Source organism: Ciconia boyciana, chromosome 7, assembly GCF_034638445.1.
Source record: "Ciconia boyciana chromosome 7, ASM3463844v1, whole genome shotgun sequence".
Taxonomy (NCBI): domain Eukaryota; kingdom Metazoa; phylum Chordata; class Aves; order Ciconiiformes; family Ciconiidae; genus Ciconia; species Ciconia boyciana.
This window is the reverse complement of record NC_132940.1, coordinates 56,275,257-56,288,612: the sequence shown is the minus strand read 5'-3', so window position 1 is coordinate 56,288,612 and position 13,356 is coordinate 56,275,257. Positions and strand designations below refer to the sequence as shown.

Below are 13,356 nucleotides of genomic sequence, written 5' to 3'. Positions count from 1 at the left end.
CTGGGGCCAGGATAGTTGGGAAGGGACGGTGTACCACGTGCTAATTGCCCATCCACAGGTGGGAAGGATTCTCCCAGAAATGATCTCCCTTCTTGTTTACACACTGAGATTTCTCAGCTTATAAAGGGGTAGGTGCTGTTTGTGGATGTCCCTCTTCCTCGTCAGGATTGTTCTCGTCAGCGTTTCAGAGCAGATCTAATTACAGGCTGTTCCATTCATTGACAATTTCATATATCCTCCTTTTTTAGGTTAACCTTCAGTAACTGGCAAGAAGCAGAACTATATGGGTGGAGGTAACAGGCTATAGATTTATGACATGCTGGTATTCAGGCAAAGTAACCCACCGCGAACACAGAAATATCCTGAACTGTGCTGCTGCTGTCAATTTGATAATGAGAATGTGATTTGAAATGAAAACATCTTGGGTGCCAATTCACTACAGCAGCTAGTAAAAATAGGCAGAATACCTAGAAATTGAGGATTCTGTTCTCCAAACACATCCAAAGCTTGAATATCATACGGTACCTTACAAAAACTGAGCGCGTGGCTGCACTGGGGCTACAGTACCACAAGTGAAAGGCCACTCAGTGAACCCGTGCCTGAGCTTTAGCAGAGAGAATGGGGTGCTGCGTGTCTCTAGCTGAGCAGAGGTGAGGGCTGCCCTCTTCGGTGCTCTGCAGCCTTTGGATGCTTAACCCCAGCCCATGCTCCCAGAGTCACCCCAGCACAAAACAGTGCAGGGTCTGAGTTGCAAACACCCCTGGGCAAAGCCTGGGTGAGTTCTGCCAGAGCCCATGGTACCCAAGAGCCGGCCTTTTACCCAAATAAAAGCAGCTTTTAAGTGCTGCAGAAAAAAGGGGGCTGCAGGGCCTCGTGCATTTTAAAGGATCTGGCCTTTACAGGAGCTGTTCCCAATTTCAGGTCAAGCCTGAAGCCTGCTTTAATCTACTTTTAAGTGGTACAAGCAGTCGTGATCCCTCTGCCAGAAGGCAGGGCAGTTTCCTTTCAATGCACCTTCCCCTATCTGCTGTGTGCAATCTTCTGTGGGACTTACTTGTTGCTGTCCCGGTACTGATAGATATAACAGCCTTGAGGCATCCCACTCGCCTGGTCCAAGGTAAACGAGAGCTTCAGCTGCAGAGAGGAGAGGGGGTGGGGGAGAATGAAAAGAGAGAGAGAAAAAAAAGCAACATTTTAGGCTCTCAGTCATCACAGCAACTTCAAGCGAGGCTTGAGGGAGAAAGCTTAACTCACCGACTGACACGCAAACACCGTGGCCTGGAACATACTGTGGGGTTCCAAACCTCAGGGAAAAGTCACATGCGTTGCAGAAACCTCTCGCTTTTTCCACCCTTTGTTACTATAAAGTGTTTGTGGTTCTTCTGAAATGCATGGGTCATAACGGTTCACCCCTCCAAACCCACCCACACACACCACCCTTCACCAAAGCGATTGCGGTTCCCCTCAGACACTAAAGAAATGAGTCTTCTCCATCGGCAGCTGTAGTTCCCACGAGTCTTTCCCTGAAAACTTTCCCGGCTCCATCTCATTCCTCCAGTGCATTAGAACAGAGGAGAAACCACAGAGGGAAAGGTGACAGATTTTTCCTTCTGTGCAGAGTTATTAAAGAGCTGTTAGAAGGGTTTGCAGTTTGGATCTGCGTCCGGCAGGAGGCTATGATGTGACCTGGAAGCTGCTTTCTTTGCAGCTCCAAGGCGGCGTTCAGCAAGGGCTTTCAGATTTCAAACACGGCTCATTTTATTTAAGGGGGAAAAATTAATCCTCTTTCAACAAGCAACAGAACAGTTCTGCGGGGAGACATTTTTGCTGAAAATGTCTCCAGTGATTTTATATGCTGAATTGCCTAGAAAATAGCACAGGGCTGAGCCCTGCAACAGCCCTGCATATCCGAGCAGCCCCTCATTCCCCAGGGGAAGGCTGCTGGCCCCCAGACCAGTGTCCCACCAGCTCCCGCAGCCACAAGGTGCAGCCCCTGGGCTCTCCAAAAGGGCTGCAGACTCTGACCAGGAGCCAGCAGGCTGGGTAAGAGGGGCAGCATCCTTCGGAGGAGGTAGCTGCGATCTTTATGCGCTGAGCGCTTTGGCTTTTTTGGGGTCACAGAGATTACTATCAGCAGGGGCTGTTACCACTGCTGGATTGTGCAGGACTCTTGAAATGGTCTGGGAAGACCATCACAAGGGCTCAAAGCTGAAGGAGGTTTGTTATGATGAGCCCAACCTTTTTAAACAGTGAAAGGAGAGAGCAGTGTTGAAGCACTCCATTTGATCACAGGCTCCTCTCCTCTGGGCTCCAAGGAAATTGCTAACTCAAATTAACAGCTTATTCAGGAACGAACACAAAATTAAAACATCTTTCTCCCGTAGGCTGTTAAGAAACCCCGTGTGCTGAATCATTAGATGGTGCACTGATTTTCTCTTCCCTAAAGGGTAGCAAAGTCATACGCTGTGCTCTCACTGACCCAAATAAAACTGCATACCATGAAATCATCGAAAAATTCACCATCTCGGATACTGAGTTAAGAACCAAGTACCAGGCTGAGGCCAAATCCAGCTGATCTCCCTTGACTTCTATGCCCCTAACTCTGTAAGCTATTCTGAAACACGCACTCCTGTGCCAGCATGTATCACTTGTGTCCATGCTTTGCATGTGTCCGTGGTACAATTATCACGATTTATACTGCTGTCCAGATGGCAACCTCTTATGCTGTCAACCACTACCCCTTCCTGCAAGCTCTGATCTCACTACAGCTTAGCAGATTCCTCAGATCCATTTTGGAGACCAGTGCCTAAGGCAGGACTAGCAGGGCTAGCTGGGAACGTTTCTTCTTGCCGAGATCCACAAAGCCAGGCTGCAGCTCCAGCCTTTCCAGATGCTTAGATGGCACATGGCAGCTACCCCACGGCAGCAGGAGGTCAGCAACAAACAAGCCACCTCCCCAAGGGAGACAAACGATCGCCTTGCTGTGGCATGGGCAAAGGTCACTTGTCCATAACCAGAGTTCCCCAGGTGAGCTGTCCTGGTTTGGGGAACTGAAGGAGGAACTGAGAACTGCCCAAAGCCATTTTTCTGGGCCAGGTTCTCCAGAGCTTTCCTGCTAGAGTATCAGAAAGCACCTCTGAGGCAAAAGGGACAGCAGTTATCTCGGGCACAGCTCCACCTGGTCCTGCGCTTTGAGGAAAGGGCACTGCACTGCAGAGTCGCTAGAGAAGAAACACAAAAGAAAGTGCAAAATCGGGCAAAAGCATGGCTTTGGCCACTTTCAACTATATTTCTGATCAGGGCAAACTCAGGAATGCCTGAGCCTCTTGTTTGCAGCTCTCAGCTAAGCAGGCTTTGGGCTTGCAGTAACCAAGCACCCCTGGTTACAGCTCACCTGGGCTCTGGGCCCCTGGCACCACCTGGGGCTGGAGCCAGCTCTGTGCAAGGAGACAAGTCCAGGGGAAGGGAAGGAAGGAAAAGGGCTTGGAAGGAAAACAGCCTTGTTTGGACAGGCTGCCAGGGAAAGCTGTGGGGCAATCAGGTATGGGAGCGTGACCTTTCCACTATCTGGGGGGACGGGATTCCATGGAACCCGCCTACCCAAAAAGGAAAGATCACAGTTCCCAGAGATAGCGGGTTTTCAATTTTCTGTTATTTTAACCCTTCTTTGTCTGCTCACGGTATTCCAGACAAATAAAACACACCCTGTTTGGCAGGCTCAGCCGCCTCTGCTTACCCGCCAGTGCCAGCAAAGCCTGTGTAACAGGGACATTGAGGTGCTGGTGGGTCTCCCAAGAAGAGCAACGAAGCTGGTGAAGGGTCTAGAGCACAAGTCTTATGAGGAGCGGCTGAGGCAACTGGGGTTGTTTAGCCTGGAGAAGTGGAGGCTCAGGGGAGACCTTATTGCTCTCTACAACTACCGGAAAGGAGGTTGTAGCAAGGTGGCTATTGGTCTCTTCTCCCAAGTTACAAGCGATAGGACAAGAAGAAATGGCCTCAAGTTGCACCAGGGGAGGTTTAGATTGGATATTAGGAAAAATTTCTTCACTGAAAGGGTTGTCAAGCATTGGAACAGGCTGCCCAGGGAAGTGGTTGAGTCACCATCCCTGGAATATTTAAAAGACATGTAGATGTGGTGCTTAGGGACATGGTTTAGTGGTGGACTTGGCAGTGCTAGGTTAACGGTTGGACTCGATGATCTTAAAGGTCTTTTCCAACCTAAACAATTCTACGATTCTATCTGGGGCAATACTGTCAGGCAAGAGGATGCTGCTGTCACCCACAGTGACAAGAGGACCCCACTCAGAGAAATGTCAGGGTCAGGCTGTCACACGGAGAGACATGTAACTAAAGGTCTGTCCCAGCAACCGTAGCTCAAGGCAGCTGTGCTGTCGCTGACACACAAAACCCTGTTCTTCTGCCGATCTACCCTGCTGATGCACTGTCATGGCCAGCCAGGAGGGGGAAGAGGGGACCTGTGATTGTCACCCAGGCCAGGAGTCCTTACAGACCCCAGATGAACAGCCAAGCTCTGGCTGGGGGCCACAGGCAACGTTTCAGCTGCCTTGCTCATTTGGTGGCATTTGGTCTCTGCAGGCAGCACGAAGCGCCCAGGCAAAACTCATCACAGGGCGGAAAGTGAGCGGGTAAGACAGGTAGAGAAGGACTAGCTGAGCGCTGCCAGGAGGCAAACTGGTATGCAGAGACTGTAAGCTTCCTACTAAGCTTGAAAAGGTTGTCCACACCCACTCAATATCATGTAGTTGGGTCTTCTCTGCTGTTGGAGCCACTGGAGTGCTCCACTGACCACCCTCAGGCAGGTGCTCACTTCTGCATGGCCGTGCTCAGCTGCAAAGGCACTTATGCTCCCCTGCACCTCGGTGCTTCGGACGGTATGCTCCACAGATTTTTCCTTTCCTCCTGAAGGTAATCTATGAGGCGCCTGCTGCCACAGATCTCCAAGAACAAAACTCAAGTGTCCTTTCCCAGCTCTCTGCACACCCTACACTGCTACTTCTCTCCGGTCCCATCTTCTCCAGCAGCTGCCCTTTCCTTTTGCCTTTGTTCACTAAGCTCAAAACCCCTGGTTACTTCTGAATTAAAAAAGGTTGCAGAGCAAGGCTGGGGGCAGGAGAGATGTCAGGAGCTGATCGACCACTTTATCATTCCTCCTATCTGACTTCTGCTACAGCAATGTCCAAGACATCCAGAGCCTCCCAGATACACAAAGCTCTACAAAACAAGCAGGCTTTTGCAATCCTCCCTCTGGCACAGCTCTAACTCTTAACCAATTTGACAACATTGCTCCAACACCGCGTGCTGCTTTGAAGCTCCTTTTTTTGTGTGTCGGTGCTCCTTGTCAGAACGCAAAGGCTTGCCGTAAAGCCAGCAAACAAGCTAATACCAAGACAAAGGAAAGGGCACTGCTCTTCAAAATACCGGATTTTATGCCTGCAGGGGCAATGGGGAACTGAAGTTTCTTACAGAAATGCAAGTGCAAGGTGACCCCATCACAAGGAAGGCTCATCAGATCAAGGGATCTTCAGCATTAAACATACGAGATAATTTCATTTTACAAGACACTGCTGGGCTTCACTGGGAGAGGAGGGGGAGAGGAAATTTCCCAGCACCGTACTGCGGTGTGATTTGGCTTGCGCTGCCCCCTTCGGCAGTGTAGCCCTGGAGCTCACATGCTAATAAAGATCCCTTTCCACTTCAATAGCTTTGCACATAAAGAAACGCTCGGCATGGTGCGTGCGTGAACTCAATGGGAAAGGGAACTGGAACGTAGCCATGCTGAGAACAGAGTGCTGCCTACCAGGCAAGCCCCATCAATAATTGAGATGTCAGAGGCACAGGGAGGTGTGCGAATAAGAGCTGTCAAAAGGAGTAATTGGGATCTGTGTGGATACAGTGATGGATAGGCTCGCTCGCTACCAGACACAATTGCAATACACCCAAACAGAAGAGGAGCAAGGCACTGAAATTCAAAGGGGCTGAGGCAGGCTGTTTGATGGGCAGGACGTCGTTGCCTCCGTGGTACCCAAAGTAACAAGCAGGCGTGGGCACGTTATCTGGTGATTGGTTGATGGAGCAAGGGAATGTATTCACAACACGTGGCTGATCCTTGGTAATGTCTGGTGGCACGTATCGCAGGCTCGAGGTGAAGCTAATGCCACCTCCTTGAGGAAAGTCATCTCAAGGAAAGTCATCTCCTGTTCACAGTGGTCACTGGGCACAGAGTGCTGTGTGCACGTAACACTTGTTCGTGCAATGACTCCACTCTCTAGATTGGTAACATCCTCCTGCTCTCTATTCCTACATCCTTAAATCCAGCAGTTGGCTGATAGTGGAATGTCCCCTTGTTCTGCCATCCATCAGACACTGACGTGCTTCATCTGCACTCAAGGGTTCCCACACACACTCCCCTGACAGTGGTGAGCAGACACCAAACCAGCACGCAGGCACGGACAGACACAAGACACCGGTGAAAGCAGAAGGGCTCAGGGCAGCTGCCCTTCAGTGCACCGACAGCCCTGCGCTGCCTGATCCCTGCAGGGACCCAGTGCCCTGCTCAGGCAGACAGGCCTTGGTGGGGGGTGTTGGGGAAGCTGCCTACATCTTGGGGCTTCCTCCACCAAGGCCAGAAAGAGGCTTTTCAGAAAGGGGGAGCAGTGCTTAACGCTGTCATGGACCTCCAGGCTTGCCTGGACTTCGGTGCAGCCAGCAGCCATCCTAATTTTAAAGAAAGTTTTAGACCTGCAGCAATTAGGGACCCACTCATGCGATAAAGCCTGGTAGCTCCAACAAGGAGAGAGCATGAGGAGCAGCCTTCTGGCTGCTGAAATGCTGCCAGTACCTATATTGACTTGACTGGGCAAATTCTGCATGCCCCTTGAGCAAATGGTTTGGCTTGGATCCCCCTGTTCCCAGCCTTGGCTCCGAGCAGCAAACCTCCGTCATTAGATGAAAAGTTTTCTCTACACATGCACTGTATCAGAGGGGTATTATCGGTTCAGCCGAGTAACCGGGTCAAAGATTTCAGATGTCCCAGTTCTGGGGCAATGTAAGGGCATGCTTCAGCCAGCCTTGGTTATAACTGTTCAAGGTAATTCCACCAATGTGGTGGGGTATTCAAGCAGAAAGACTTCACCCAGGGCAAGGAGGAGAGGCAGAACACGAGCCTCCAAGACAAAAACCAGGGGGCTGGATCTAAAGATTACACTGAGAACAGTCTCCTGAAAGGCAGGAGTTCTTTTCTACCCTTGGCACTCATTCAAATTTAACCCCATCTGCATGGATGTTGAAAAAGACTGGTATCAGCTCCCTCTCACAATAAAGGCTCCCCCCTCCAGCAAGCTCTAGAAAGCTTTTTAAGAATAAACTTAGTCATCAAGCAGGTTTTTATGCCCCGCCCAAACTTCGGTTTTGACCCGAAAAAAAAATAGCCCTGAAGTCCTGACACTCACTTTTAAAACCACAAAAAACGAGCCATGCTCCAGTAACGTAATCACAGAGTTTTCTGGCACCTCGTCCCTTAAAAATACATCCATCTGCCTCCACGCAGGCCATCAAACTCAATCTTGTTCACAATGGATTTCCCAATTCCTGCGTGCTGGAAGGACTGCAGTGGTGCTGGCTGTGCCGGCTGGACGAGCCCTTACAGAAGCGCAGGCTGCAAACCTCACAGCTGTGTTTTCACTTAAAGAAGCTGCTCTTGAGACCGAAGCACTTCTCCTTCCACGAGCTTTTCTATTTGTGCTGCAGTTCAAAATTGCTGGAGAAAGACCCTGAGTAGAGGCTGAAGAACATGTGGTAAGGACAGGATGGGGGTTATAAAGGACAGACCAAAAGTCCTACAGGTGAAAAAGAGGAAAGACAAGGAAACTTGCTACCAGCTCAACTAGTCACCTCTCGCATTGGGTTGGGGTGGTCCTCCCCTTTTGGCTTTGCAGACAGAGAATGGCTGACCAATCTCAGCACCTCGTTATGGGACTGCTGTTGCTACTGGTTGGAAGTCCTGAACTGGTCCTAAACTGGTCGCATCTCACCCACTGCCTCCTCAGTAAGACTACTCCTCCCCATCCCTAAATGCACATTTTCCAGGTGAAGGTTTAAATTCTCTAGGAGGCTCCTGAGGCCGTCCCTGCTGCCCCGTGTCCTCAGCACTGCTGATCCCCAGGAGACAGAGACAAGCAGAAAGGTAAAACCAGCTGTCCCATAAGCCTGCTCCTTGGGGAAAGGGTGCTCTGATGGGGATGTCACCAGCAGCTGCTCTTCCCACCCCACTGTCACCACTCCTGAGACATCTCAACCCCCAACCCGAAATGCAGAGCAGGCACAGGAAGGAATCAGCAATGATCATGCTGGGCACCCAGCACGCTCCACAGCCGGCCAACCTGCACGTCCTGGAGCTCCTGGGTGTGAGATGATGGTGCCGTGTTTGACAGAAACTCCATGCTAGCCTTGCCCCCTTTCACGGGACACAAGAACAACTGGGTGCAAATGGGCAGCAGAGCTAAGGGTGACTTATTTCTGGGGGTGAGACGACCTCTCCATTCCTGTTTTGCTTTGTCATCTCAAGGTCTCCCATGCAGAAAGGTTCTCTTACTTGCTGTAATACAACACATGATCTTGGGTTTTACCCATTCTGCACAACCCAAGCAACACAACTCTCTAATGTCTCTTCCCTCTCATGACATTAGCCCGCAAACTACCTCTGTTAACAGGCTACAAGATCCATGTGTGTGGCTAAAGGACAATGTCAACCTGAAACCCAATCCAGCCTAGGAAAAGGAGCTGAAACTCATTTGGGGTATTACTCTGGTCTGAAGCCCTCTGCCCATTTCTATTTTACAGTCCCATAGAATCATAGAATCATAGAATCATAGAATCATAGAAAGGTTTGGGTTGGAAGGGACCTTAAATATCATGTAGTTCCAACCCCCCTGCCATAGGCAGGGACACCTTCCACTAGACCAGGTTGCTCAAAGGCCCATCCAACCTGGCCTTGCACACTTCCAGGGATGGGGCATCCACAACTTCTCTGGGCAACCTGTTCCAGTGCCTCACCACCCTCATAGTTTACTCAAATGTGATTCTTCTCCTCTATTGCTGCCTGCATTATACAACTGCATAAAATATATGCAAAGCCAGTGAATCCCTGACATACAGGAAGATAGCAGATAGCTTTGCACCCTTCTTAAACTAACCTCCTAGTCTAGAGGTTCCCAGCCTGGGACCCAAAACCAGTATAAGCTATTACTAAATTATCCCACAGGCTGCAGGAGGTCTTCCTCTCCAAATATCTCCCCTGGGATGCAGCGAGGACCCTGGGGTCTTCCCATCATGGGAGCAAAGTCACCAACGCGTGTTCCTTAGCACATACAAGGGCTGCCCTGTTGCTCTCTAGTGGCCCCCAAAACCTCCACCGCAGGTGGTTGGGCAGTGCAGCAAAACCAGAAAGAAGCGTGGCTGGATCCTTTGCAAAGACACAGGGATGCCGTCATCAAAATGGCAAGCTGGCATCATACCCTTGGCTTTTATTTCACAGCTGCAAGTCAAAGCTGAAGAGCCTTTCTGGAAAGATGGGGCAGGAGACAACTTTCACCACTTGGCAAAAATATAGACCGCAAATGAGTTTATTTTTAAACATTCACACTTGCCTGCATCAGAGATTTCGAACACAGTATGCAATCCATGAAGAAATGGATCCAGATTTATTTAGAAAGAAGAGCTGAATACTTCCGTTCACTTTATAATTTATAAACTGGATGAGCTCATTCTCCAGATACATGATTAGGAAACCACAGGACTAAAATACAGATTATACAATTGCAAAGGGTTTACATTGGTGGATTAAAAATACCTTCTTCAGAAGCTAACGAATTGTGACACTGCACCGCATGCTCTAGACCACTAGGGAACTGTCAATGAAGTTAAAAGTATTTTCTACACGTACATCAATTTTAAAATAAAAGCAAAACATCACTAGGAAATGCCACATAAAAAACTGTGTCACTAACAAGATACATGCCAAATTTCAATGCTTGGCCGTTTTATGTTACTCGGAGCCTGTCTCTCAGCCTCTCTTTGAAGCACTCTCAGCTCTTGCACTTCTCCCAGCCTCGCCGGTGCTCTGACGAAAGACAATTTCACTGATTTCACCTTGTGCAATAACAGAGCCTTCACAAGCTGGGCTTTACCAACCTCAGTAGAGACAAGAGGGTTTGGGCTGCAGAAAATTCTTGCATTTTGAGGACTGATGATGACTTACAGACTTTACGAGGCCGCAGGGGAACAGTTAGGTCCTGCCCAGTCCCAATGGCCTCTTTTTCACCTGGGAGATATGGAAACTCTCTTGGGAAAGCAGGAATTTGGGAGAGGAGGATGATCAAGACTCTACTAAGAGGCTAGATTGCAATCAGGAATTTGAAACAACCCCAGAGATTCGTGGAGGCAGGACTGACCCTTCTCAAAGCCATTAAAGTTGCCGGGAAGTCAAATCTCCCTGTCCATGAAGAAGCTGATGGCTGGAGGGCAGCGCTTGGACACCACATACCTTATCAAAGAGCGAAAATTCCCCAGGAGAGACCAGAGGCCAACAGCCAGAGGGCAGGGGAGCAGCACAGGGACCTGTAACTGGTGTGAACAGGAACAGGCAAGAGCAGGGTCTGCTGCACGAGAAGGGAGATGGGAAATGCAGCTGCTGACACCGTACTGCCCAAGCCCATGGGCACCAGCAGCTGGTGCAGAGCCTGGAGAAGGGCAGCATGACACCAGCAACACCCGACACCGACACCCAAGACTGAGAGAGATCCCAGGCCTCCTAATCCCTGGCTTGTCAGAAAGCTCAGGGGCTGGCAGAGCAGCAAATACATCCACCGCTTTGAAAATTCTGGAGCAAACAGACCAACCAAGTGAGTTAAAGCAACCATGAAAAAAGGGAAATATTTCTCACTATTAGCAAGGCGAGAAACTTTAAGCGTATGGCTGACGTAAAATTTCCCCTAAGCTGACAAGTGTCAGCAGCAGAACAGACAGGCGTTTCTGTGCGGCCACGGTGCCTGCAGCCTGCCGGCCGGTCGTACCTGGGACCCGAGGGGACCTGCAGGACTGACACCAGCTTTTTCACAGGGTGGGCAGTATGGAAGTCCATGTATATGCCATTTTGATCTGATGAAGGAAAGCAAATTTCCCTGATCAGAAAGGGATCCCTAAGGTGTTTCTGTCCCAAAATGGTATGTGAGAGCCTGAAAGACTTAAGAAAAGCAATCAGTGTGTTCCATGCCTGCTTTAGATGAAGAGTGACACAAGCAAGTGGAAAACCCTCTCTAAACACACTGCTTGGTATGTCGTTATTGGAGGGTACTGCCGGTAACAGGTCATTATCCCCAACTGCTGTTATTTCAGACACCTGACAGTCATGTCTGAAAACAGGTCTCAACTTACTGACCCTAGGTTTAAGCAGCCTGAAGTTTAGCTTCACACTTGGCCCTGCTGTTTTCCGAGAGCCTGCGGTCAGTAGAGAGCAGCCTTGCAGAAGTCAGCGGCTCCCAAAGAGATGGCAGATCCAGCCACTGATGGATGTACAGCTCTGCTAAGGAACGTAATGCCACAAGGGAAACACGGCATGCGGCTTGCAGGCTGTTTCTTTAATGGAAAACAGAACAAGAACACTAGCCACAGTAAATGTTCATTTGATGAAAAGCAAGGGGACAAAGAGCCCTTCACAAAGTGCTGGATGGTTTCTGAGAGCTGCCCCAGCCTCGTGCCAGCAACAGATCCCAAAGCGGTGGTTACCTGAAGGAGGACAGGACACCGCGCTGTCTTCACATGGCTTGAGCCACACGGAAAGGCAAGGTAAGAGCTGTGGGCGCATGTGGCAAAAGGAAAAATGGTTCGGTGTCTCTTATTGCACCCGACTATAGTACAACTTTTTTTTTTTTCCTCAAGAGCCTTGGAGGATGCTGATACACATTTTACAAATCAGCCTATTTTGTGTCTTCCCTAAGACTGTTTTGTGCCTTCCCGTAATGTGCCCAGTCTTTGTCATTGCTGTTGGGAGGATACAAGGAGCCGAGGGCAGATCAAACACAGCAAATCCTATTTTCTTAAGTTTGTTAATGCTAACTGCTTCTCCTGCTAAGCCACTAATGGAGCTGTGAGAACCCAGGAGCACAGATTAATTCAGTGCCCAGGTACTGCCTCGTGCCTGGAGGGATTTCCGTAGAGTTGGACTGGAAGACAGACGAAAGCTTGTAATACCCTCCATACCAGAGATAAACCCATTAGAATATGAACAGCCCCTGTGCCGACATGATAAGAGCTCTGCCAGGTAACAAGAGAGATCACAACAGGATTTCCAGGTTTAGTTATATCTGCAAGCCATTAAACTGGAGCTGTGATTATGAAGATGCAAAATGCCCTGATCACACTGCGCTGATCTCAGTTTGACAGCCACGCCATTCTCCCCCATCCTGGGGTGCTACTGGGAAATACGTGCCAGTCCCGAAGTCCAGTCCTAGCACTGCTGCCTCGAGCTTTGCTCGTTCTCTGGGGAAGATCTGGACTCTCTTGCAGCTTGTTACAACCTGCCAGGACTGCAGGCAGCAGGCAGCTGTGCTGTGTCCTTGGCCAAACCTTCTCCTCCCGCCACTGTTAGCAGCAGAGGATGGGAAGGTATCTCCTGCCATACACACTCAGCCCACTGCCTTCCACAGAGCATCTTCTCCACACACCACACGCCATAAAATGCCACCCAGCACCCTGCCATGGCAGTGCCAGCTCCCTCCTCCCTGGGCAGAGGCAGGCTGCGTGCCATGACCTCTTCTCTCTTACTTAACCAAATCTTGCAGAGTACCTAACCACGATTGCTCAGTGCACGAGATCCAAAACTTTCCATGGACATCCTGCCCATTCCCTGCCCATTCCCATGGATGGCAAGAGTTGCCACTATTAGCACAACCACTGCTGGCTCCTGGGCTGCCTCAGGGACGGCCTGGCTGTGGCTCGGTTGAATTCCTCCGGCAGCAACCAGAGGAATCTGGTCACTCTTTCCTAGGGACCTCGCAGCTCCTCTGTCACAGGGAAAGAAGGAAGCAGGAGTGGATGGGGGCCAGGCAACTTGTCCCAGCGAGCCCAGAGCCCGCTGGCAGCGGGACAGGCACCCTGCCCTCCAGCTAACCCACGGCCAGCCGTCTTCCTCCAGCTCCGACATGGCTGTGCTTCAGCGGGAAGCAATTTCTGCATGTAGACGCTTCGGAAAGGGCTCTGGCAAGGTTCACTCTGAAAAGGTGCGGTGTAAAATGTAAAGTATTTTTGTAGGCCAAGTTGATGTCAGAGCCCGTGAGGCTG

At 50.1% G+C, this 13,356-nt stretch overlaps 1 protein-coding gene across 3 annotated transcripts in view; it reads right to left on the bottom strand.

The window, feature by feature from the left end:
- DIS3L2 (DIS3 like 3'-5' exoribonuclease 2) overlaps positions 1–13,356 on the bottom strand; it is a 195,849-nt gene that overhangs the window by 38,590 nt on the left and 143,903 nt on the right. For all 3 annotated transcript variants that reach the window (XM_072868187.1, XM_072868189.1, XM_072868188.1), the window contains one exon: positions 1,055–1,134. In XM_072868187.1, the coding sequence (XP_072724288.1) occupies positions 1,055–1,134 (80 nt within the window). The remainder of the gene's footprint in view (positions 1–1,054; positions 1,135–13,356) is intronic.